At 55.7% G+C, this 22,482-nt stretch overlaps 1 protein-coding gene across 1 annotated transcript in view; it reads left to right on the top strand.

Annotated features, from left to right (window-relative positions):
• The window catches only part of TRABD2B (TraB domain containing 2B), a 215,813-nt gene extending 203,135 nt beyond the window's left edge, over positions 1–12,678 (top strand). The window contains exons 5-7 of the mRNA XM_060083290.1: positions 375–465; positions 3,683–3,952; positions 12,459–12,678. Of these exons, the coding sequence (XP_059939273.1) occupies positions 375–465; positions 3,683–3,952; positions 12,459–12,678 (581 nt within the window). The remainder of the gene's footprint in view (positions 1–374; positions 466–3,682; positions 3,953–12,458) is intronic.
• The last annotated feature ends 9,804 nt before the right edge of the window (positions 12,679–22,482 follow it).

Genomic DNA, 22,482 nt, shown 5'->3' with positions numbered 1-22,482 from the left:
TCCCTGCCTGGACAGTCCAGGGCTGGGGTCAGCTTGATGGTGTGGGGCACAGTGATGCAACTGTAAATAAACACTGAGCCTTTGCTGCATGCCAGCCACTGTTCCCGGAGTCCTCACAACAGCCCTAGAGACTGCTAATACAGTCATTCCCACTTTACAGATGGGAAAACTGAGGCACAGGGTGGTACAACCAATGAGCAGCACAGCCAGGATTTGGACCCAGGCAGGGTGGCACTGGCCCATCTTCCAGCTACACCATACTGCCTTTCAGGGAGGCCTGCCCTTGACTTTGGTGTAGGTTGTTGTCCTGAGGCTGTCCCCAGTTGCTGATGACCTGCTATGTGGCTGAGTCCACTATGTCTCTTGTGTTCCAGGTCACTTTCTGGGGAACAACACAGTCATCGACGTCCTTCGGCAGGCAGGGTTGGAGGTGGAGCACACGCCCGCAGGACAAACCATCCACAGGTAAGCAGCTGGGACATCTGGGGGCGTGGGACTTGCTTGCCCACTGCTGCTGGCCCACGGGTCCTGCTGACCACGTGCTATATGGCAGGCTGCACCCTGCCTTCCCACTCAGGCCTGCAGGGCAGAGTCTTGAAGGAGCCTCTGGTGAGATGGGGCCTCCTAATGACTGGCCTTCGCCAGGCACCCACGAGTGGGGGCTAGGCTGGAGGTGGGGAGACCGAGAAGGAGCTTGGTGTGCAATAGTGGCAGGAGGTCAGGGCGGTGGGAAAGCAGTGAAGGTGGGAATGGGAGGAGCATTAAGTTTTGAGAGATGTTCAAGCTTTAGAGACTGGCGATCAGTGGGGTGCAAGGGCTCTGTAGGACTCCCGGGTTGCTGCCTAGAGGACCTGGTGGATGCCCAGGCCCTGAGTCGAGATGGGGCCATGTTTAGGGCGAGCCCTGGCTAGGCCTCTTCCCTGTGTCCCAGCCCTGCCCACACCTGGTCCTCACCTTCCTCTGACCACACCTTCTCATTGTTGCCTCTTGGCAGCAATTCCCTCACCTGACTTTCTTGCCAGGGCACACTCGCTCCGCCCAAAGAGCCATATAGGGCATCCAGTGGCCATCCTCTCTTCCTGTGTGGATTTTCTGTCCCCCTCAGGCTGGAAGCTGCCTGAGGGCAGAGGCCAGCTGGGTTCACCTGTGGTCCACAGTGCCAGCACCAGGCCAGGCACGGAGAGGTGTCGGCATGTGCTGGGCAGCCCTAGAAGACAACAGAATCCTGAGACCCGGGGCTTCCATGCACCTTATGCACCAACCTGTGCAGGAACCTTCCTCACAGGGATGGCCAGAGTGGGATTTTGGCCCCTGTCCGTGATGTTATAAAATCCAGAGTCCAAAAGAAGCTTGAATAATCATAGCTAATGTTTATTGACTATTCACTGTGTGTTGGGCTCTAAGCGCTTTTAACTCATTAAATCCTCACAACAACCCCGTGAGGCAGGAATTGTGAGTATCCCCACCTTAAAATTGAGGAACCTGAGGCCCAGGGAGGTGAAGCCACTTGCAGAAGGACACACAGCTCGTGTTAATGGTAGTCTAGCTCTAGGGCCTTCCTTAGGTCCTCACCACAACCTGTACTGCTTCAGGGGCTGAGGGCGAGGCTCAGGGGTGGGAGTGCTCAGAAATGATTGCAGCCTTGCTCTTCATTCTGCAAAGATGAGGCCTGGGGCCTTGAGCCTCTGGTCTCCCAGCTCCAGGCTGATGCCCTCCCCCGTCTCTATGGCACTTCTGGAGGAACTTCTAAACACTCTCACCTCGGACTCCTCCTTCTTCTCATCTTCTGAGTCAGCCTGACCAGACCGCCCTTCCTGACCACTGGAGCCCAGCACAGATCAGTTTGTACTGGGCCAAGGGTAGGCGTGAGTTGGAGGAATGAGGGACCCAAGGTAGCCTCGGGGACAAGGCCTTCCTCAGGCTCCTCCTCACAGCCCCAAGGACCTCCACCTCAAAGCTCATTGTGTGGGTCCGGACAGCGCGGGGGGCGGGCAGGCCTGTGAGGCTGCCTCGGCTCCTATTCATCTCAGAGCCCAGGCATTAGAACAGGTATCCCCCCACTCCCCGCAGGCCCCGCTCTCAGCCTGAGTCTCCCAGTGCAAGCTGAAGTCCTGTGGGTGGGGTGAGGGGGGCGGGGATGCCGAGGAGGCCCCAACAATAAAAGCCATCATCAGCCACAGGTGCTTCCTGGATCCATCTTTTTGTCTGCCTGTTTTGAATTATCTCCCCAGCAGCTGCGGCATCTCCTGGACCCTGGGAATCTGGGGTTGCCGTGGGGGCTGGAGGAGGACAGGCCGAGCTGATGGCCTTCTGTCCTTCAAGGAGAGAGAAGCCCCTCACCCCATCGTGCATGCGGGAGCGGAGTCGGGGGACAGCCTCCCTTGGGCGCCGGCTTGCCTTTACAATTCTCGGGACCAGGACCAACGTCCCCCAGGGTCAGATGTCCCCAGAAGGAATTCCGTTTGGACCACAGAGAGGGAAGAATAAAAGGGAGAGGAGCAGAGGGTGTTCCCAGGCTGAGGGGTGTCTGCGCACCGCTGTATGGAATGCGGAGTCCACGCCACACACTTAATCGCACGTCAGTGCCTGCTGCAGACAGCTCCGTTTGCTCGAGGGTGACATTAAAGAGAGGCCGGTTCTGTGCCAGGCACTATGTTAAGACCTCGTCTCTTTCATCCTCATGACAACCCTATGAAGTGAGTAGTATTAACTCCGTTTATAGCCAGCTGTTTCTTGGACACTTGTGTCCCTGCCCTTAGTCACGTAGCCTGGAAGGTGCGGAACCAGGATGTGAACCCGTGTCTGTCTGCCTCCACCTTGAGTTCGACCCTGCTCAACACTGTCCTGCCTCCCCTGGAAAGGTGCTCAGGAGACCAGTGTTGAATGCATGAGTGGATGGTTGGATGAATGGCACAGCAATAATGTTAATATATCATATTTAAGGAAGTTAATTACTGACATGTTTCAGCTGCTATTTGCCAGCCACCGTTCTGAGTGCTCTGCCTGTGTTAACTCACAATATCATCATGATGCCGCTAGGAAGTACCAGCTGTAATATCCCCATTTTCCAGAGCAGGAGACTGAGGCACAACACAGGGAAGTTGGGTAACTCGCCTCAAGTCCCTCAGCCAGAGCTTGTTGAACGAGCAAGGCCCTGACCAAGATCAGATATGCTCCCAGAAACTTGCCCAGGGCTCACCCTCTCACTCCTGCTAGTCTGGGCTCAAATGTCACCAACAGGGACCAGACTGTCCTCCCTGCCAACAACGCCCCCTCCCCGCCCCCCCATGGCCCACACTCTCCCTCCTGCCCCTGCTTTATTTTTCTCCTCAGCAGTTATCACCATCTGACATCCGGCCCATCTTACTCTCTGTCTCCCGCTTTGGAATATAAGTGCTAAGAGGGCAGGGGCTTTGTCTATTTTGATCACTATTAACACCCATTACCTAAAAAGTTCCTGGTGCTGGGTAGATGCTCCATAAGTATCTACTGAATCAATAAATGAAGAAGGAACCAAAGCTCTATCTCGCAACACCAGGCGATGCTTTTCCTGGGTGACCCTCAGCCGGGCACCCTGGCATCTTCTCCTGCCGTGACAACTTTCCCACTGAATTGCGTGCCCCATCGCACCTGAATGACACGCCCCAACACGCGTGCCTCATGTGCGGTTGCCCCTTTCCAGCCCTGTTGCCCGGAGCCCAGCACCTCCACCCGAGGGGACCTCAGCGAGCCCCGCCCAGGCGACCCCAGCTGCTGCCATCCCTGCGGTCCCCTCGGCAGCCCCCACTGCCCCACCTGAGGAGGAGGACCCAGCCCTGTCCCCGCACCTCCTGCTACCCGACAGCCTCAGCCAGCTGGAGGAGTTCGGGCGACAGAAGAAATGGCACAAGAGGCAGAACAAACAGCAGCGGCCGCGGCAGTTCAATGACCTCTGGGTCCGCATCGAGGACAGGTGAGCTGGGAGGGGCAGGTCTACCAGGAGCTGGGCCTCTCTCTGGTCAGCCTACCTGAGACCCACCCAGGGCCAGACACACTCTGTTATCCGCATGCCCGTCTCTAAGGAAGCGTGGCAGGTGGGTACTCGATCGGAAACTGGCTTGTCCCTGTTCACAGGGGACCCTCCTGTTCATCCTTCGGGGTTTGTAGAGCATGCTTACACCTGACTTTTCAGTTTTCTCCATTTAAAGGTGAAGGAATAGAAGCTTCCTTCAGGTGCAGTGGACAAAAGTCTGCTTTACCCTTAGCTTTCTTGGATGCATGATGGGTGCAAAGCAGACCCCATTTGTCCCATGGGCCAGAAGGTGAAAGCCGGAGAAAATGGAACAGGCCGGCCAAATCAGAAAGCTGTGAGCTCTCTGGGTCTGGATGGCCTGAGCAGCCAACATGCTGGCAGGGAGGCTGAAAGAGGTATACTGTGTGCAAGAGAGACATGGCAGATGAGGCTGTGGGCTCTGTCTTGGGAGGGGCTGGGGGATTTGTGATAAAACCTTGTTGGAAATGGGCAGGTGCAGAAATCATCCTACTGTACTGATACCTGTCTGTCCTCGGCCTGTGTGTCTGCCTGCACCACTCCCTTGGCCTGTCTGTCACCAAGACTCCTGCTGTAACCAAGATGCCGTCTTCCAACCTTCCCCTGCAGGCTCAGCACAGAGCGGTCTCCCTTGATTCCACTTTGGGGCAGAAGTCTCCACATCTGGTGAACAGCATCACCAGAGCACCCAGGGAGTGACTGTCAGGGAAGGACCCCGCCCTGGACACTGTGATCCAGCGCTGGGCCCTCGGAGACTCAGAGTCTCCACGTGGACCCTAAAACTCACCATCTGGGATTTTCCTCAGCATCCCCAGAAAGAATCACCTTGGGTACTTGTTAAATAATACCCCAGGCCCCACCACAGACCTCGTGTATTGGAATGTGTGGCACGGGGGCTTGGGAAGCCATGTGCTGAATGTGCACTGGAGTCTTCTGAGCAGCTTTGGGAAACGCGGACCCAGCTCTGCATTTATAGATGGTGAACCAAGGCCCGGGATGGGGGCTTGTCCAGGGTCGTACAGGAACCCCCTTCATGACCTTCCCTCAGCCAGGTCTCTGAGTCATAGACAAAAAGTTGACATAGCCCAATCCACTGTCTTAAAGTGCAGGGTGTGCGCTGTCTTAAAAAGACTTCCAGCAAGTAAAGTAAGAGTCCATTCCTCCTTTGGGCCTGTGTTGGCTTCAAAGCACCTAACTTGGGTTCCTGGGAAACGTGCTTCTGCAGAGGCCCCACCGACCCAGCCTGCCCAAGATGGAGGCACTGTTGTAGCTATACTGGCCTCGACACAGTTGGCTCGTGTGCCCGGCATGGGCTGCTTCTTTCCCACCAGGGGTGAGGGCACAGAGTTACCAAGAGCCACTTCTCAGCCCTGGGGAGGCTCGCAGGCTGCCAGGGAGGCGCTGGAAGCCCATAAAGCACTCCAATCAGGCCATTCCCACCCGGGCCCCGATCAACCCGCTGGGCAACCAGACCCTGCCAGCAGTGGGTCCAGCCCACAGGGTGACAGGAGGCTGGGCTACCAGCTCCAGCCACGGACCCCCAGCCCCTAACCACGTCTGAAAGGTAAATTTCGGCAAATGACTCCAAACGGTTTCCTTTTCACAACACGTCTCTCTGAAACACAGAACCTGGTTTCAGGAGAAGAAACAGCTTTTCTTTGGCAAGAAGGAACCCCTTTTCAGTCCCAGCAGGTAAATTGTGGCTGGATAACTTTCTTCCATCTGGTTGGGTTGGAGAAGGAAATTTCCACCAACCGGCAGCCCGTTTGTTGAAAGTTTCTCTGCGTCGCAGGGAAGCCGGCCCTGAGGTCCCAGAGGGGCCCAGGTGCAGGGCACAGCTTCCGTCACTCCTGGGTCTCACCCCACCCATCCTCCTAGCATTCCCAAGAGAGGGAGCAGAGGAGAGCTCTCTGGAGGGAGACCTGGGGCCCATTTGTAGCCCTTCTGACAATATTGTTTTCCTTGGAGCTTTAATTCCGTTCAGAGTTTTCGCATTTGCTTCCCCCTAAATCCCACCGGATCCATCCCCTGCTCTCCGTCCCCTCTCCCAGCTCATCTTCCACCTGTGATCTTACGGCGGGGCCCTAATGGGTCTCTGGCTCCTAGCCGTGTCCCAGCACATTACCCTCCGCAGCCTGAGATTCCCAGTGCTTTCCCTCGCCCCGCCCCGCCAAGTAAACTTCCTGCTGCTCAGCCTGGATGCAGAGCCTTTGCCTCCCTCCCGCCTCACCTGCTGGCCCTCCTCCTGCGGGATACCTGGGCCCCGTCCTGGCCAAGCTGTGTGCTGCCCTGCAGTGGACCATGCACGGCCCACCCCCACCTTTGTCCTTGCTTCTCTCTCTGCATGGGGTGGATGTGAGTGGACACTTGCTGAGCTCCTGCTGTGCCAGCCACTGACATCCCTCACATCCCCCAGCCCTGTCAAGAGTCCGGGAAGTAGGCTTCGCTTGACCAAGGAGGAATCTGAGGCTCAGAGAGGTCAGGTAACTTGCCCAAGACCTTGCAGCAAGTCAGGTATGGAGTCAGAACCTACAGCATCAGGGCTGTCTGATGCTGAGGGTCACATTCGTCCAGCACCACGCAGACGCCCCTGCTGCCCTCGCCTGGCAAGCGTCTCCTCCCTTCTCCCCATCCTCCCCACAGCGTGTTCCCTGTGCTCCTCTCCCCTGCATCCCATAGCCTCCCCCTGCCGACCATGGGTATCCCGTGGGTGCCCCTGTCCTGGCACAGTTCCACAGATGGCAGTCGCTCGCTTGTGTTTCTAGGCCGGGAGGCCCTGGGGACCAGAGCTGGGGTGGACTTCTCTGGGTCACCGGAGGCCTCTCTGAGGGTTTGTTGACTGCATGCATGAGTGAGAGAAGAGGGGGAGAGAGTGGGGAGGGGGCCAAAATGCCACCTGGAGCAGGCTGGCCTTGCCTCGCCCCTCATTACTCCAGATGTAAACACATGGAAGGAAGTTTAGAGAAGCAGCAGCCTGTGGCAGGATGATTTATGGGGACCTGTGAAAGGGGCCCGGCATGTGTCCGCAGATGGCTGTGCAGCAGCGGCAGAATGATCTCAGGGAACCCCCACATCTGAGAGCCAGGAGCAGGCAGCAGGGCTGCGACCAGGGGGCACACCAGGGAGGAGATCATTGCCACGCTGACTATGTGCAGGGCACTGCCCCAGTCAGTCGGATCCGTGACAATCCTTGGTTTCTCCTTTTGCACAGTTAGGGCCTTGACTGGCCTCTGGGGGTCGTGCCAGCTCTGTTGTTCTCCCAGAGTCCCCCAGTTGGTTGGATAAGCAAGGGAGAAGAGCGCTGGGCCATCGGGAAGGACAGTCATGAGGGGGCAGGTGCAGGGAAGAGAGCGTTTCCCGGGCTCCGGGCATGGCCGGAAGCCAGGTGCGGAGGTGGGCGTCTGTATGTGGTGGCTGCAGAGCCCCGTAGGTGCCACCATGCAGGGACGGGGGTGCAGGACACACATGCACAGGGGATCATTGGCCTCCTGGGCCTCGGTTTCTCCAGAGGTTTGAGCAGATGGCCCGAGCCCCCGCAGAGGGGAAGAGAACCGTTTCCCCTCCCCCTGGGCCCCTGGCAGGGCTCTGCCTGCCTCCCGCTGACCTACCATCCTGCCCTGAGGTTCTCCAGCTCACCTTTCCGCCAGCACAGCCAAGCTTTCTCCTCGTACCATACAAGGTGCTCATCACCTCTGCATGAGGCCAGGACCTCGTCTGATTAGAGGACGATGCCCCCAGGAGAAATGGGGAGCAGGGTCACTCAGTGGATAAAAGCACAGAGGAATTCAGGCAGAATCCCCAGCCCCTCCTCGTACTTGCTCGGAGGCTTAGAATAAAAAGATGGTGCTTGTAAAGCAGTGAGCTGGCCTCAGACCACTGGTGACACTCAGTAACATCTGTCCCCAGTGTTGGTGGCTGACTCTCAGAGTCTGGTCTAGGATGCCACACGCCCCATCTCCCAGCAGGAAGCGGCTCCTGGGCCTTCAGTGCATACTAGGCTTAAATGAGACCCTGGGTGAGCACATCGTTAAACAGAAGCGAGTTGGCTACATGCAGGGTGCCCAGCCCGTGTCCAGTGCTGGTGGGGATAGAGCAGGAAGAGTCTTGGGTCATGGCCGGACAGGGACAGCTCCCTGCTGTGGTGCAGCCGAAAGAGTCCTGGAGTCACGGCCACTCTGCCTCTGCCTGGCGAGGAATCCAGCCAGCGAGGGCTGGAGGGCTGGGGGCCTTGACGGTCAAAGTGACCCAGTGAGGGGAGAGTGAAGGCATTCCCAGCAGAGTAGACCATGTGGCCAAAGGCCTGGAGGCTGGCATGGGCCTTAGATACCAGGACAGGGAGCTGTGAGCAAGCCGGTCACTTTAGATCTCTGCCTGCGTCTGACCGGTCTGCCCAGACAGTTCCAGCCGGGTCACATCGCGAGTTCCATCCCAGACAGCAGGGCCACCCATCAGCCAGGCCCTCGTGCCCCCAGCTCCATCTCCACTTTGTCTCCTCGGAATCCGCTGAGGAGCCCACCACCTTTGTATTGCAAGAAAGCCACAGCTCCAAGACTCCCCAGACCAAGCCCTGATGGCTCTTAGAGACCCCCTAGTGCCAGGATTGGGGCCCTACTCCAGGAAGCCTTACAGATGAGCCTTGGGGCAGCCAGCTGACACATCTCAGGCACCAGCCCTGCTTTCCTGTGCTTTAAACCTGGGCTTCTGCCTATGATCTCACTCCTGGCTTCTGCTGCTAGAAAACATTTTAAAGTCCGAGGGTCTGATCCTGCTCCTTCGTTGTACACACGGGGAAACTGAGGCCTAGAGGGCAGGGCCTGCCCAAAGTCACGCAACAAACGGGGACATCGGGCTTCTGCCTTCCACGCAGGCAGAGGGCCCCTTCCCACACAAGGGGCCCTGTCGGCTCCGAGCGCACTCGGCCCTTGGTGCCAGCCGTCTGCGGAGCCTGGGAACACTCAAGAGTGTTTGGTTTGGCTTCGAGGCCACTTTGCCATGAGACGCTGTTCCCCAGCATAGGCCTGGGGTGGGGCTGGGATCTGGACTGGGCTTTGTGAGCAGCGTGGGCCCAAGAGGTGGGGGCATATGGAGGGGCTTTCTGTCCACACCCCACTAACCTCGCCCCGTTTTCCTGGGACTCCTTCCAAGCAATAATTCCCCCACTCAGGTTCCAAGGGGGAGTTTGCATCTTTGGTTTTCAAAGTGTAAAAGCAAATGCCTTTGGGCGCCTTGTGAGACATAGTTTTATGATTCCTACTTGGTCCTTCTTCTGACGGCGGGGACTGCTGGGCCCCTCTCTGGGCACCCAAAGTGGCAGCTCAGCCTCCTCTCCTGAGGCCAGCCTTCCTGGCCTCCCAGCTGCTCAGGCTGGAAAGATGGGGCAGCAGCTGGGAGGAACCCTTCATTAGAAAAGAAGGGGAGGGAAGGGACTGCGGTAGTGATCCGGCTGGGCGTGGGCACAATACCCTCCAGGGACTGAGGCCACAGGGGGCCTCCTCTCTGACCCTGGCAAGCCTCCACCCACGGGTGTGCGAGGTCTCGGCAGGAAGAACCATGCTTCACTCCCATGCTCTCCGTCTGCGCAGTTAGGGATGGCACCACAGCCCAGCTGGGGCCGGGGAGGCAGACAGCCTGGTGCACGTCTTCAGGCTCAGTTTCTCCATCTTGAAAATGGGAATAATGACAAGATGACACGTGTATAGCATCAAGCACAGTGTCTGCCGGCACACAGGAAGTGCTCCATAAATGGAGGATGCTTTTAGTGAGAGAGACAAGGACACACACATAATAATAGTGCTAAAAATAGCCAACACCATACAGCACTTCCGGTGCGCCTGGCAATGTTCTGAGCACCTTACATATGAAACCCATTCAAACCTCGTGCGCATAAATAGGTGCCAATGATACAATGTGATCAGTGAGAAATGCGCAAGGCTTCATGGGAGCCTCAACTCTCCCGGGTGCCCTTAGGGACAGGAGGACAAATCAAAGAGGCCTCCAGGTGAGGAGACGTTGAATCAGGCCTTCAAAGGTGAGTCAGAAAATGGCAGCAGGACATTAGGTGTGACTGGGGATGGTGGTGTGTGCTGGGAGAGCCCGGAAAGGTGAGGTCAGCCTGCAGCAGATCATGTGAGAGGTCTCCGGTGCTCTGGAGGCCGGCATGGGGTGGGATGTCCAACGTGCCGGATTTGGGGGAGTCATAAGGGCCATTCGAAGCTGCCTGGTCTGCCCCCTCCCTTCCGGTGCTTCTCACACAATCTCTGTTCAGGAGCACCTTCCTGCCACCCATGGTGTGTGACAAGCATTTGCTCCCTCCTCTCCAGATTAGTTCTCTGGGAATTTCTATAGACAGAGGAGCACACACATCACAACTGTAGAGTCCAGGGTGCAAAGGACCTCACACAAGGATGTGGTGGGTTCCTGTGGCCACAGCACGACCAGGACTAGAGCAGAGGGGGAGGGACAGGGCAGGGAGTGACAAGCCCCTCCTTTTCTGAGGGCACACGGACACAGATGCCAGAGCAGATGTCCCAGACCCCGTGCAGGCAGGGATGTGCTTGTGACCCCCGGGCTGCCCTGCCCACCCCCCCGCCCCGAGGCTGAACCAGGCTGTGTGAGAGGGTCCAGCCGGGACAGAGGTGGGGCTGGGCTGCAGTGGTGATGATTACAGAGCTCACCGTGGTGATATGGCCAGTTGTCGGGGCCTCATGCCCAGCATGTGGAAACGTGGCCAGTGTGGGACCGGGGAGGGGGGGGATCCCAGCTGACCTGGGGAGTGAATGGCCCATCAGGGAGGGAGGGTAAGCACTGGAGAGCAGGCAGTGTCCCACGTGGAGGAGGCTCACCACTCTGCAGGTGCCCAGGGAGGGGCAGGCTTCCTGCCCCGCCATCAACTGCTGGTGAGCACCCACCGGGTGCCCGGTTCAGATCCTGTCCCTGCTGTGGGTCCTGGAGCGAGTTACTTACCCTCTTTGTGCCTTGGTTTCTTCACAAGTAAAATGGGATAATAGTCTTCCCTGCCTCGTAGTGTTGTCATGAGGATTAGATGTTAACGGGTCCTACGCACTGGGCACAGACGCCGCTGGGAGCGCCCTCAGCCATGTGCAAGCTGGACTCCCGGCCTTCACGGCTGACTGCAGTGTTACCTCTTCCAGGAGGCCATCCGGGCTCCACAGTGGGTTGGGGCCCCTCTGTGCGCCCCCTGCCCCTGGCCTTCCCCTCCCATCTTTGACCCTCTGGGGTGATGGGGTTTGTCGGATCCTCCCCCTGCATCTCCCTCTGCCTCCTGCCCCCTGGGGCTGCACAGGGCAGGCGTGAGCCCATCGCTTCTGGGGCCCAGCCCTTTCCTTCATCCCAGAGCCTTCTCCCCCTTGGTCTCTCTTTGTTATGCCTCCGTCACTGTCAACTCTCTTCCCCAGTCCCTGTCCTGCCCTCAGCCCCTCTCTTTGCTCATCATTTCCTATCTCTCTCTCCAGGACCTGAGCCAGTAACCTGGTCCTGGCCCCTGCCCTCCCCTCGACTTCCCGGTGCTACCAAGTGCTGGCCTCGGCCCGCCAATTCCTTCTGCACTTCATCTCTTTTTATTTCTCTGTCTCGGTACTTCCCTCTCTTTCACGTAGGCTTCCTTGAGCCAAGAACCTCACCCATGACCTCCAAACTGGCTTCTATTTTTATAAGTTCATGAGGGACCACCTTCACTGACACTCCCTGTGATTAGACAGAGTGAGGCCGCCAGGGCGCCTGCCCCCCAGAGGCGCCGCACCCCCAGGCGCCTGCCCCCCCCGAGGCGCCTGCCCCCAGAGGCGCCTGCCTCCCGAAGCGCCGCCCCCCGAGGCGCCTGCCCCCCCCCACGAGGCGCCGCCCCCCCGAGGCGCCGCCCCACTCCCTCTGTGACCTGGCCCAGGGAGCCTCGCTGAGCCTCCGTTTTCTCATCTGGGGAAAGGGGGTGGTGCGGCGCGTTGAACGTTTGTTTTGAGGACCAGAGATGCTACTTATAAAGTGCGGATTCCCAGTGGGCGCTCAGTAAAGGATAGCTGTGATAATGAGGGTGAGATGGGGCGGTTGTTTGTGTGTTTTGTTTTCTTTGCTGTTTATTTCAGACTGGGGAGGGGAGGAGAGGGCGGCAGGAGGCCAGGGGCACCTGCATACAGAGGTGTGAGGGCTGCCTGCTGCAGCATGACCCCAGATGGATCTCCTCTGAAACCCTTCATTTCTCTCTGCCTGGGACCCAGTACTCTTGAGTGGTCACCCTCGAGGCCAGCTGTGTGGCTCTGGGCTGCTCACTTTCCCTGTCTGAGCCCATTGTTTCCTTCTCCATTTTATGCGGAAAAAACCAGATTCAATAAAAAGTTGGATCTGAACCCTAAGACCACAGCCCAGGACAAGGCTGCTGAGACGCTGTTCCACGTTCCACGTATTTTTCTCCCTCCAGCACCACCGCCTCGCCACCACCACTGCCCTTCCAGACCACGCACAGCTCCGGAACAGCCAAGCCCCCCTTCCAGCTCTCCGACCCGCGCCAGCAGCAGGAAGAGCCGGGGCTGGCCAGCAGCTCAGCGCCCAGCCGCTCACAGCCCGCCCTGGGCCTCCTCCCCGCCATCGCTGCCAGCATCACAGCCCCCTTCCTGCTGCACACCCTCGGGCTCTCCTGACCTCGGCCGCCCGCCTCCCTGCCGGGTGCAGAGAAAGAAGCCAGAGAAACCGACGGGAGGGTCTGCGGCCACACCCACGGCCCCTGCCACCACCTCCAGGGGTGCCGGACACCTCATGGGTAGTCCAGACGGGATCCGTTAGAACACTAGAGCTTTATTGTACCCGAGTTACATCTTCTTTTTTGTAGAAGGATCTTAATTTCCCATAGTGCTATGGGGCTGTTTTGTAAAATATGTGTCCATATTAAAAAAGGAAAATGTATTTATTCTACTGATAAAACTATTTTTATGTGGCCAATGTTAATAACACTTTAACTAGCCCCATCGCCAACCCAGGAGGTGAACCCAGGTTGCCAGGATGTCTGCGACCTCATGGGGACCGTGGCTTTGAACTGGCTTGCTTCTGGATCCGCGGAAGCCTCCAGCATCTGGGTTTGGCTTCTCCCACTGTAGGGACCTCAGAGGGAGGGGCAGGCAGACAGGCTTAGCTTTTGTGAAGCTGGATTTGGGAGCCAGAGATGTGAACGCTAACGGTCCTTCCTTCCCCTGGACGCATCCTAGGGCTGGGAAGATACTTTAGGAAAGAGAATGCTGCTATTTTGAAAACCCTGAGTGTCTGTGAACTGGCCCTCCAGACCTCTTGGTATGTGTTCCAGCCAAAGCACGTGGGTGGGGGAAGGGATGTTGGTGCTGAAGGAAGTGGTCCCACAGCCCCATGTGACAGATGGTTAAACTCGCCAAAGAGAGTAAGGTTGTTGCCCCAGGTCACAAAGCAAGTGAGAGATCCAGGCCATGAGTCCAGACCTCCCTGTTCTGGTATCGTTAATCCAGCTTGGTTTACAGGAGAGGCTGTTGAAGTCACGGCCAAGTGGAGTGAGCTGAGCCAAAGGACAGGAGTGAGCACTGAGGGCAGTTTTAGAGACAGGGCCTCTAGGAATCCCATGGTAATGATACTTGTGATGAGAGCTGCCATCTGTCCAGAGCCTGCAGTGTGGCAGGCGTTTTGCACATTCACTTGATCACAGATCCTCATGCCAGTTCTGTGAGATATAATCGGCCCCATTTCACAGATGAGGAAACTGAACCCCCATAAGAGATAAAGGGACTTGTTCAATGTCACCCAGCCCGGATGTGGCCCCAGATCAGTGTGATTCAAAAGCAATGCTTGTCTCCTAGACCATAGTCTGTTGTGGTCTCTTTGCACAGGGACTCTCCGAGGGAGGCAGGTCTCACCCAAATGGGCCAGCTCACGCTTCTTACTCCAGCCAAAGAGACCACTTGGCTACAGTAATCATGTTGGTCCCTCTAGCCAAAGGGCTCTGGCAACAGGCTCTCCCATGCGTCCCATGTCCCAACTTGTCTTATCTTGAAGCCGATGAGAGGCTTTCCTGCCAAATCAGAGAGGCTTGAGGATAGCTGTGATGGGCCAGTAAGGCAGAGCAGCCAAAGGGGGGCAGGCAGGCCAGGGAGACTCAGAGAAACTGACCAGCTCCTCTGTCCTCAAGGTGGTGGCAGAGAAGGCAGAGGACCCAGGTTGGTTGCCTCCCAGCCCTGAACCCTCACTGGGCTGGCACATCATCAGTTAGAGTCCTGGAACCCAAGAGCAGAAAGCGCCCCTCGTTTGACAGATAATAACGGTGAGAGTAAAAATAAGGCCCAGAGAGGTGAGGCATTTCCCCAAGGCTGCACAGCTGAGCAGGTCTGCTGACTCCCAGCTCAGTGCTCCCCAGCACGACTGCGCCATGGGCTTCCCTGGCAGGCCTGGTAGTGTCTGATTAGAATCAGGTCATTGTGCCCAGCTTGGCAGCTGTCTCCCTTCTGAGACAGTAGAATTCTGGGCAGCTCGTTGGATGGTCAGAAGTCCCACAGGCATCTTGGCAGGCAGCTGAATTCTTTTTAGCTCTGACCCAGATGGATGTGTTTGAACTTGAGATCTGGCAGGAGCCCTGAGCTCTGCTTCAGAGGGTCCAGTCAGCCCCATGGGTACCACACTGTAAACTGAACTTGACCCCAGCCAAGGCTGGAGTCCGTTTATCCTTGGCAGAAATGTGACTTCCTATTTCTGAGCAGGAAGGGGCTTAGCTGACTTATAAAGCAGACTCAGAAGGCCTGCTGGACATCAAATACATCGTGCAGAGTGCTATTTGGATGAGATAAGTGTAAAGGAATTAGAAACACACAGGCCAGATTTCCCGCTGTTCAGGGCAGAGTGTGGCATGAGATGTATTGAGATAGAGCTTGAGGTTAATTAAAGATGAAGCATTTGGTAAACAGTCCACGCATCTGACCGCATGCCCAGATCTGTACCAGGCACGGGGCCAAAGAGGTAAATTAATGTAGTGTGTGATTATCAAACACACACAGTGCCAGGCTCTGTGTTGGGGCCAAATCTAGTTGCCTTCCTTGGCCTAGAGGAACTCATAATCAAGATGCAACAAGCAGCCCAATCCTAGGTTCTTAGGAGGAACTTTAAAGGTCATTCTGTCCAGGTCCGTGATCATAGGCAGATGCCCTGAGATCCCTCCTCTGGGCAGGTTGGGAGATCCCAAACTCTCCCTCCACCAAGCACTCGAGTGTTTAAAGAAAGCCATGTGGGCAGCTGATGGATGGGCCAATTGATCAGGTAGATATGTGCTGATGGAACAGCCAGAGCCAGTGTGAGTTAGACAGACGTCTGCAGCCTAAGTTCACTGGTCCCTGAGGACCACCCGCTGGCCAGGGTTTGAAATGAACTGGACTTGCTGATGTATGTTACAGAAGACCCGAGGTACATGTACAAAACTCTGCATGGCTGGGGCACTTGAATTCTCTCTTCCTGAGCCCGGGAACCATCATCCCATCCACTGCCACTCACGTGCTTTGGATGATCTATCTACCACTGCTGACATTTTTTCCAGCACATTCTGTGTGCCTCGCCTTATAAAATGTCCCTGTTGCTCTGAGAGCATCGTGTCCATGTCTTAAGACTTTTACATTTGACCTTGAGGCAGGCAGAGAAGATCAAGGACCGAGAGCCAGCATGTTAGTGGTGGCCGTGGGTCCCGTCTCTCAGGACGACTGACTAAATTACCAAGGGGTTTTCTGGGTCAGATCAGAATGGCCCTGTCTCCTAGTCTCCCTCTGGGTTGTTCTGAGCACCAGCAGTCCGGTGAAGGCAGGGACAGTAAAGGTGTATGAGTCGAGCTGCAGGGAGCTACAGAGGGCCACTGAGGGCCCCTCCAGCTCTGAGAGTCAAAGATCTAGGGTCTATGAAGCATGGAAGCTTGTGCCAACTGGCAAGTTTGCCTTTGCACAGAAAAACTATGACCGGATTTTCCTCACACTAAATGCTCTGTCGCCCAATTCCTGGCCTCAGCTAGATTTGGGCTAGCCTAGGGACTCAGGATCCTTATCCCACCTGCCCAGTCTCCATCCTGGGGCCATGATCACAAGGGATCCCAAAGAAAGGTCCTCCACCAAAGGGAAAGTATAGGAAAATGCCATGAAGGACAAGAGAGGTTCTACCTGGGAATTGCAGTTTTGCTGGTACCCTGTGTGGCAGAGAACAGAACTGGGGCTGGTGACGTGTTCCTCAGCCTGGCTTTCTACACCCTCCACAATCAGACCCTGCTGACCATGCCAGCCTCGCTTCTCATCTCTCCTACTCTGTGCCTGGCCAGACTGAAGCATATTTGTCATTTCCAGAATAGACAGGATGTTTCACACATGCTGCTTCCTAGGCCTGGAAACGCCCTTCTATTACCCTTAGTTGCCCATACTCTGAGCATCAACTCAGATAGCACCTCCTACAGGAAGCCTTCTGCGTTGAGACCGTCTATGCCTCTGTTCTCCTATCATACTGTGAGCTCCTCGATGGCAAGGATCATGTGAATTCATCTTTGTATCTTCATCAGACATAAAGATGGCACTCAAGAGACGTGTAGAGAGGGACGGAGGAAGAAAGGAATGAAGGAAAGAAATAAGAAGAGAGGCAGACCTTAACTCTGCTAGTGGAATAGTCTTTGCAAAGCCAAAGCTGTCGGAAGATGGCAGGTGCCTCTAGAAGTGTTGAGTTTCCCGTCAGGAGCAGGGTATGAGCAGGGGCAGTAGGCACACTGGCTGGAGATGTGGTAGGAGAGTTGAAGTCTTGGCAAGGGAGTGGGGTAGGGTCCCTCCTGGCTCTTGAATGCTCAGGTTCTTTGAACATTGTTATTTTTCCAAAAATTCATCTAAGCAGCCAAAAAAATCACCCGGCCTGGCTGTCTAAACCAGTAAGTTTCAGAAATCAGTCCAGCCTCACCTCCCCGCCCCCCGACCCCCTTTCTTCAACAGCCCAGCCGGGCCTGACGAGAATTGGCAGGCTCGCCTGCTGCCCTGGGGCAGGGGGACTTCTAGGCAGTGGGGGAGGGCTGGACCGGAACCTAAGCCCCTGTTCCCAGCCCAGAGCTCCTTCCCTCCCTGCCCCCACCCCCGACCCTGGGGGAGAGAAAAGGGGGATATGAGAACTGACTGAACCCTGCCTGGCCCTTTCCCAGGGGCATCAGCACACCCTCAGCTCTTCCTGCTCTGTCTCCAGACGTGGGCTCTTCCTTGCCAGAGAGATTCTAGATACTCCTTCGCTTTGCTGAGTGACCTGGGGCAAGTCCCTGCCCCTCTCTGAGTCTCTATGTCTTCATCTGTCAAGCAGAGACGTTGTTTCCTGCCTGGACTGTTCTAGGGGTCTGGGGGAGCACCGGGGTTCCACAGTCTTGAGGCTCAGCAAAGGTGAGGTGCTGCCCCTCCCCAGACCCAGTGCTCGGCTTTCCTCCCAGGACCTGTGGGCCGCCACGGGATGGGGAGCATGTGGCAGGCAAGGAAGGTAAAGAGTAACACACCTCAAAGGGCCCCTCCATCCCAAGTCCCATGGCGGGGAAAGTGGGCTTTCAACAAAACCCAAGTCAAAGAAGTTTCCGGCGGGGCTCTCAGACATCTTGGGCCCCGATTGGCTGGGGCAGCAGGGGCTGATTCCTGGCCAAATGATGTCCTAGGCCAGAGCAGGGGAAGCCAGAGCCCCTGCCCCATTCCTGGGCCTCAAAGAGACTGCAGGATGTCCTGGCCTGACTCTCACTGTGTGACACGAGCTTCAAATCTTAATGTATTGGAAAGGTATTCGTGCTGTTGTTCTTTCAATCACCTCTCCCCCTCACCTCTGTGAATTCTCATGAAGAGTTCTTTAAGAATATAATAGAAGACAAAGAAAGATGCTATTAATGTTATTTTGCCAAAAATATTTTTGTAGCATAATATATTAATAAAAGACATGATGACTTTAACGTGATGGTGTGTCTGCATGCCGATGTCTCCCCTCCTGCTTCCGGGGAACGTGTGGGAAACCGCCTTTACGGGGAAGGCCAGGACCTGAGGCAGTGACGTAGAGGAACTGGCATGGGCCCGTTTTCCACGCAGAAGCACAGGCAGGTTCTGGGAGGGTAGTTGGGAGGGTAGTTTGGGCAGGGGTCCAGTGGCTCAAGGGGGCTCCATGCCAAGTGGGGTCTGGAGAGCCCTCTCCAGCCATGTTCACCTGAGCAACCAACCTAGAACCTGGCTTCACCCTCGGGGCCCCCTGTCTCTCAATCCTCACCCACCAACACCTACTGATTCGGCTTCATTAATCCCTCCACCTCTCTCCACCCTGTTCCAGGCCTCCTCACCCTCCCCTGCCACCTACAGCTGTGTCCCTTCGGCCCACTCTCTCCCCTGCAGCTAAAGCGAGCTCTGTAAACCACAGCAGTGACCACGAACCTCCCTGGCTTTTTAAAACTCATCCATGTCTCCTCACTGTTCCCAGGACAAAGGTCAAGGTCACACTAGGTGCTCTGAGACCAGGCCCCTGCCCATGTCCCCAGCATGAAATTCCCATCTTCCCCATTCCTCTCCCGGTTTTCAACACTCCAGGGTTGCTGGTTGCCTCGGTGTTTCCTGAACTCGTCCTGCTCATCCCCATCTTCTGCCTTCGCACACACCGTTCCCCCAGCGCCCCTTGTCTTTCTGCATCTCTACCCCTCGCTCATCACTCCTACACATCCTGCACGGCCCAGCTCCAGTGGTATCTGCTCCACGAAGCTTCCCCGACTCCTCAAGCCAAGTTAGCCCCTCCTCCCCTCCGTCACCACAGCACCCCATCTGCTGTGTACCTGGGTTGTACGGAAATGACCTTCATGTGCCTGTCCTTCACCTTGGCTTCCACGGGCTGGCACCGTAGTAGGTCATCTCTGTATTGTCAAAGCACAGGATCTGACATCTAGTGGGTGCTCGTGGAAGAAAGACACAGTCAATGAAGAAGGAAAGGAAGAAGAATGGAGGGAAGACTTCAGGTAAAATATAGAGCTTTTATATCATATCAGACATCACACTTCAAGTATTAGCTGGCTGGGATCTGCACAAGGGGTCCATGCTGCAGGGTCCACCAGGGAAGAAAACATAGCCCCTGGGATTTGGTGGGGGAAGGGGGGCAGGTCACTGAGAGGTTTGGAGTGGGCGAGGTCTCTAGTTCTGAAATCTCAGAGCCTTCACCAGAGGCGATTCATTGGCCGTGGTTAATGAGGCCTTGCTGGCTCCTACAAGAGTAATGCAGACTGCACGTGGGCCCCACCCCCACCAGGTAAAGTTGATGACGCAACTGGAAGCTAACATTGGTTGAGCAATTATTATGCATCAGACAACATTCTACACATTTATGTCTTAAATTATTTTATTCTCACAACTATTCTTCCTTAACTGTATTTTACAGATGAAGTAACTGAGACACAGAGAGGTTAAGTAACTAGTACACAGTCACACAGCTTGTAAATGCTGGAGCCAGGATTGGAACCCAAGTGGTTAAGCTCCAGGACTATTCACTTAACCTGTACTCAACTATGCTGCGCTGTCATGTGTGGGCTGCAGCCTGTGAGGTGGGCAAGGAGGCCTCTGCATCCCCATTTCACAGGCCAGGTGGGTAAGGTTAGGTCCCATCCAAGGCCCAATGCGATGAGCCTCTTCCATGTCCCGGAGCTGGCCCAGACCGCTGTCCCACCCACCAGCTCTGGAAGAGGCTCCAGAGAAGAAGCCTCCTGCTCCCCACCCCACCGTGATCGTCTTTAGGGTTGACAGCAATCGTGTGAAGATCCCTGCTGTGGCCTGTGACCCCTGCCGGCTCTGTGGCCTCTGGCAAGTTCTGCCCCTCTCTGGACCTGTCTCCTTCTTTGCATGAAAGGAAGTGGAGTCAATTGTAGTCACTAAAATTCCTTTGAACCTAGGGGTAAGATGGGAATAAAGACACAGACCTACTAGAGAATGGACTTGAGGATATGGGGAGCGAGAAGGGTAAGCTGAGACAAAGCGAGAGAGAGGCATGGACATATATACACTACCAAACGTAAGGTAGATAGCTAGTGGGAAGCAGCCACATAGCACAGGGAGATCAGCTCAGTGCTTTGTGTCCACCTAGAGGGGTGGGATAGGGAGGGTGGGAGGGAGGGAGACGCAAGAGGGAAGAGATATGGGAACATATGTATATGTATAACTGATTCACTTTGTTATAAAGCAGCAACTAACACACCATTGTAAAGCAATTATACTCCAATAAAGATGTAAAAAAAATGAAATAAGACAAAAAAATAAATAAATAATAAAATAAAATTCCTTTGAGAAAGAGCAACCTCCATCTTCGTTTGGAGGGCTGCCTCATGGGCGCCTGAGGTAGGAAGGAAAATCACCACCCTCTCCCACCTCAAAGGAAGTGGAGGGAAGATCGTCTGTATGACCAGGGGGAGGAATTTTGTCATTTTGCTTCTGAAAGGGAGGGCAAGAGAAAGAAGGAGTCAAGAGAAGGAAGGAAGGGAAGGGAGGAGCTGGGAAGATAAAGAAACTAAGGGAAGTGGGAACTGCGCCTCCTGGGTGGAGAGAGAACCTGCAGACAATAGTCATTTCCTGGCTGCAGTGAGAACCCTAACTCCACCTTCTGTGCTGACCCCCAGGACATTCTCCATTGCTTGTGAAGATTTGGGATGGGGGTGGGAGAGCCATGGAAGGGGCTGATTTTCACTGCCAAGTTGACAGGGGGTGAAGCAGAAGTGGCAAGGTCAACGACAGGGAGCTGGAGGCCAAGAAGACCACCTGAGTGTGAGCCCCAGGGAATCCACCGACTCTAGGAGGGCTTGGACTCCAGCCACAGAGCTGGTGTCCAGGACCATCTTAACAAGGGGTGTTGGAGCCAGAATGTCCCGGCCATGTCTGGGTTACAAGTGGACAGAAATCACAAGCTTAGACCTGCCAGCCTTGGACACCCATGAGCTGAGGGTTTGGGGAGCTCCAGGGCTCCCTGAGCCATCGAGGACCTCCTCCATCCCCACACCCCCCACCTCCTCCTCACCATTACCTTCCAGGGCTGCCGCAGTGGAGGAAACACCCTGGCCTGGATGATTCCTGGCTGGATGGGCCTGGGAGGGGCGAGAGAGTTGGGGGCTTCCAACTGCAGCTCGCTGCAGCCAGGAAGCCAGGCAAGTGATCCAGCCCCTGTTACACGGCATCATAAAAAGGAATTATTTTCAGAAAATATTCATAAAACCCTGTTTTATGTCAGTTCTGGGCTTGCAAAACAGATCCTGTGCTTTCTCCCTTTGTATTTTCCATTTCTTCCTCCCTGATCAGCCACAAAAAAAGAAAATTTCCAACCTGAAGACACAAGTCCCCAGACAAAGACTGGAGACTTACAGGCTTCCTGGACGATCCCTCCCCCATTACCTTCTCTTCCCTGAGACTCGGGAAGCATGGAGAGGGGGCTGAGCGGGATGGTAATGGGGATGGGGCCGAGGAATGCAGGAGGAGATAGGTGAACAAGAAAGAAAACAGTACAGAAAGATGGAGTGAGGACCCAGAAGGAGTGAGGGATCAAAAGGGAGAGACAGACCATGCTGGGGAGAGATGAAGAGGAGAATGGAAGAGTAGTCAGAAGAGGCTTGGGTGGAGAGAAAGAAAAACACAGATGAGAGAGGGCCCAGGGGGAGGGACAGGACCCCCTGGAGTCAGAACACAGCAGGGTCTCGGCCAGAGTAAGACGGCCCCAGAGTGGGTTCCCAGCACAGGCTGCTGCCTGAGACGAGGAGGTGTGACGGACGGGCCTCTAGGGGCACACCTGGGAGAAAGCAGTGTCCCCCTCCCAGGGAAACTTGAAAACACGAATTGCCTACTTGGCTAACCCATATTCACTACAGCAGTCCCTTACCCTTTATCCTCCAACAAAGGTTCTCCAGGCTCAGCCCAAGTCACAGGCTGGTTGTCAGGGATCCTGGGGCCTGGGCCTGGCTTTGCCCCCGAGTAGTCCCGTCCCTCTCTCAGCCTCATTTGCCTCATCACTATAATGGGGATAATAAAAATAGCCCTGGCACAGGTTGCAGTAAGGTTGTAATGAGATAGTGGATGTAAAAATGCATTGGAAAGCAAGGCCCGACACACGTTAGAGGTTATTTCTGCCCCTGCAGACAGCAGAGACCAGCAGCCAGGTGGAGGGTTGGGAAGCAGCCCCGTAGCGGGAAGCAAGCATTTCAGCCCCAGAGGGCAGGTTCCAGGCACAGCCAATGGCAATTGCCTACCCAAGTGGTGAGCAGGGGCAGGCCTGGGCCACTTCGCTGCACACATTTAGAAGTTGGTTCTTTACCAGGAAGGCAATGGGAGCCACTGAGGTTAGCTGTGTGGCCCTGAGCACGTCACCTAAGTTCTCTGTTCCCCTGGCATTATGGTATTTGGTGGATCTGTGATTTTGCAAATCGCCCTGGCTGTCCTGTGGAGGAGGCTTAAGGGTGCGTG

This window comes from Mesoplodon densirostris, chromosome 2, assembly GCF_025265405.1.
Source record: "Mesoplodon densirostris isolate mMesDen1 chromosome 2, mMesDen1 primary haplotype, whole genome shotgun sequence".
In the NCBI taxonomy this organism is placed as follows: domain Eukaryota; kingdom Metazoa; phylum Chordata; class Mammalia; order Artiodactyla; family Ziphiidae; genus Mesoplodon; species Mesoplodon densirostris.
The sequence above is the reverse complement of the archived record's forward strand: the minus strand, read 5'-3'. Positions and strand labels throughout refer to the sequence as shown.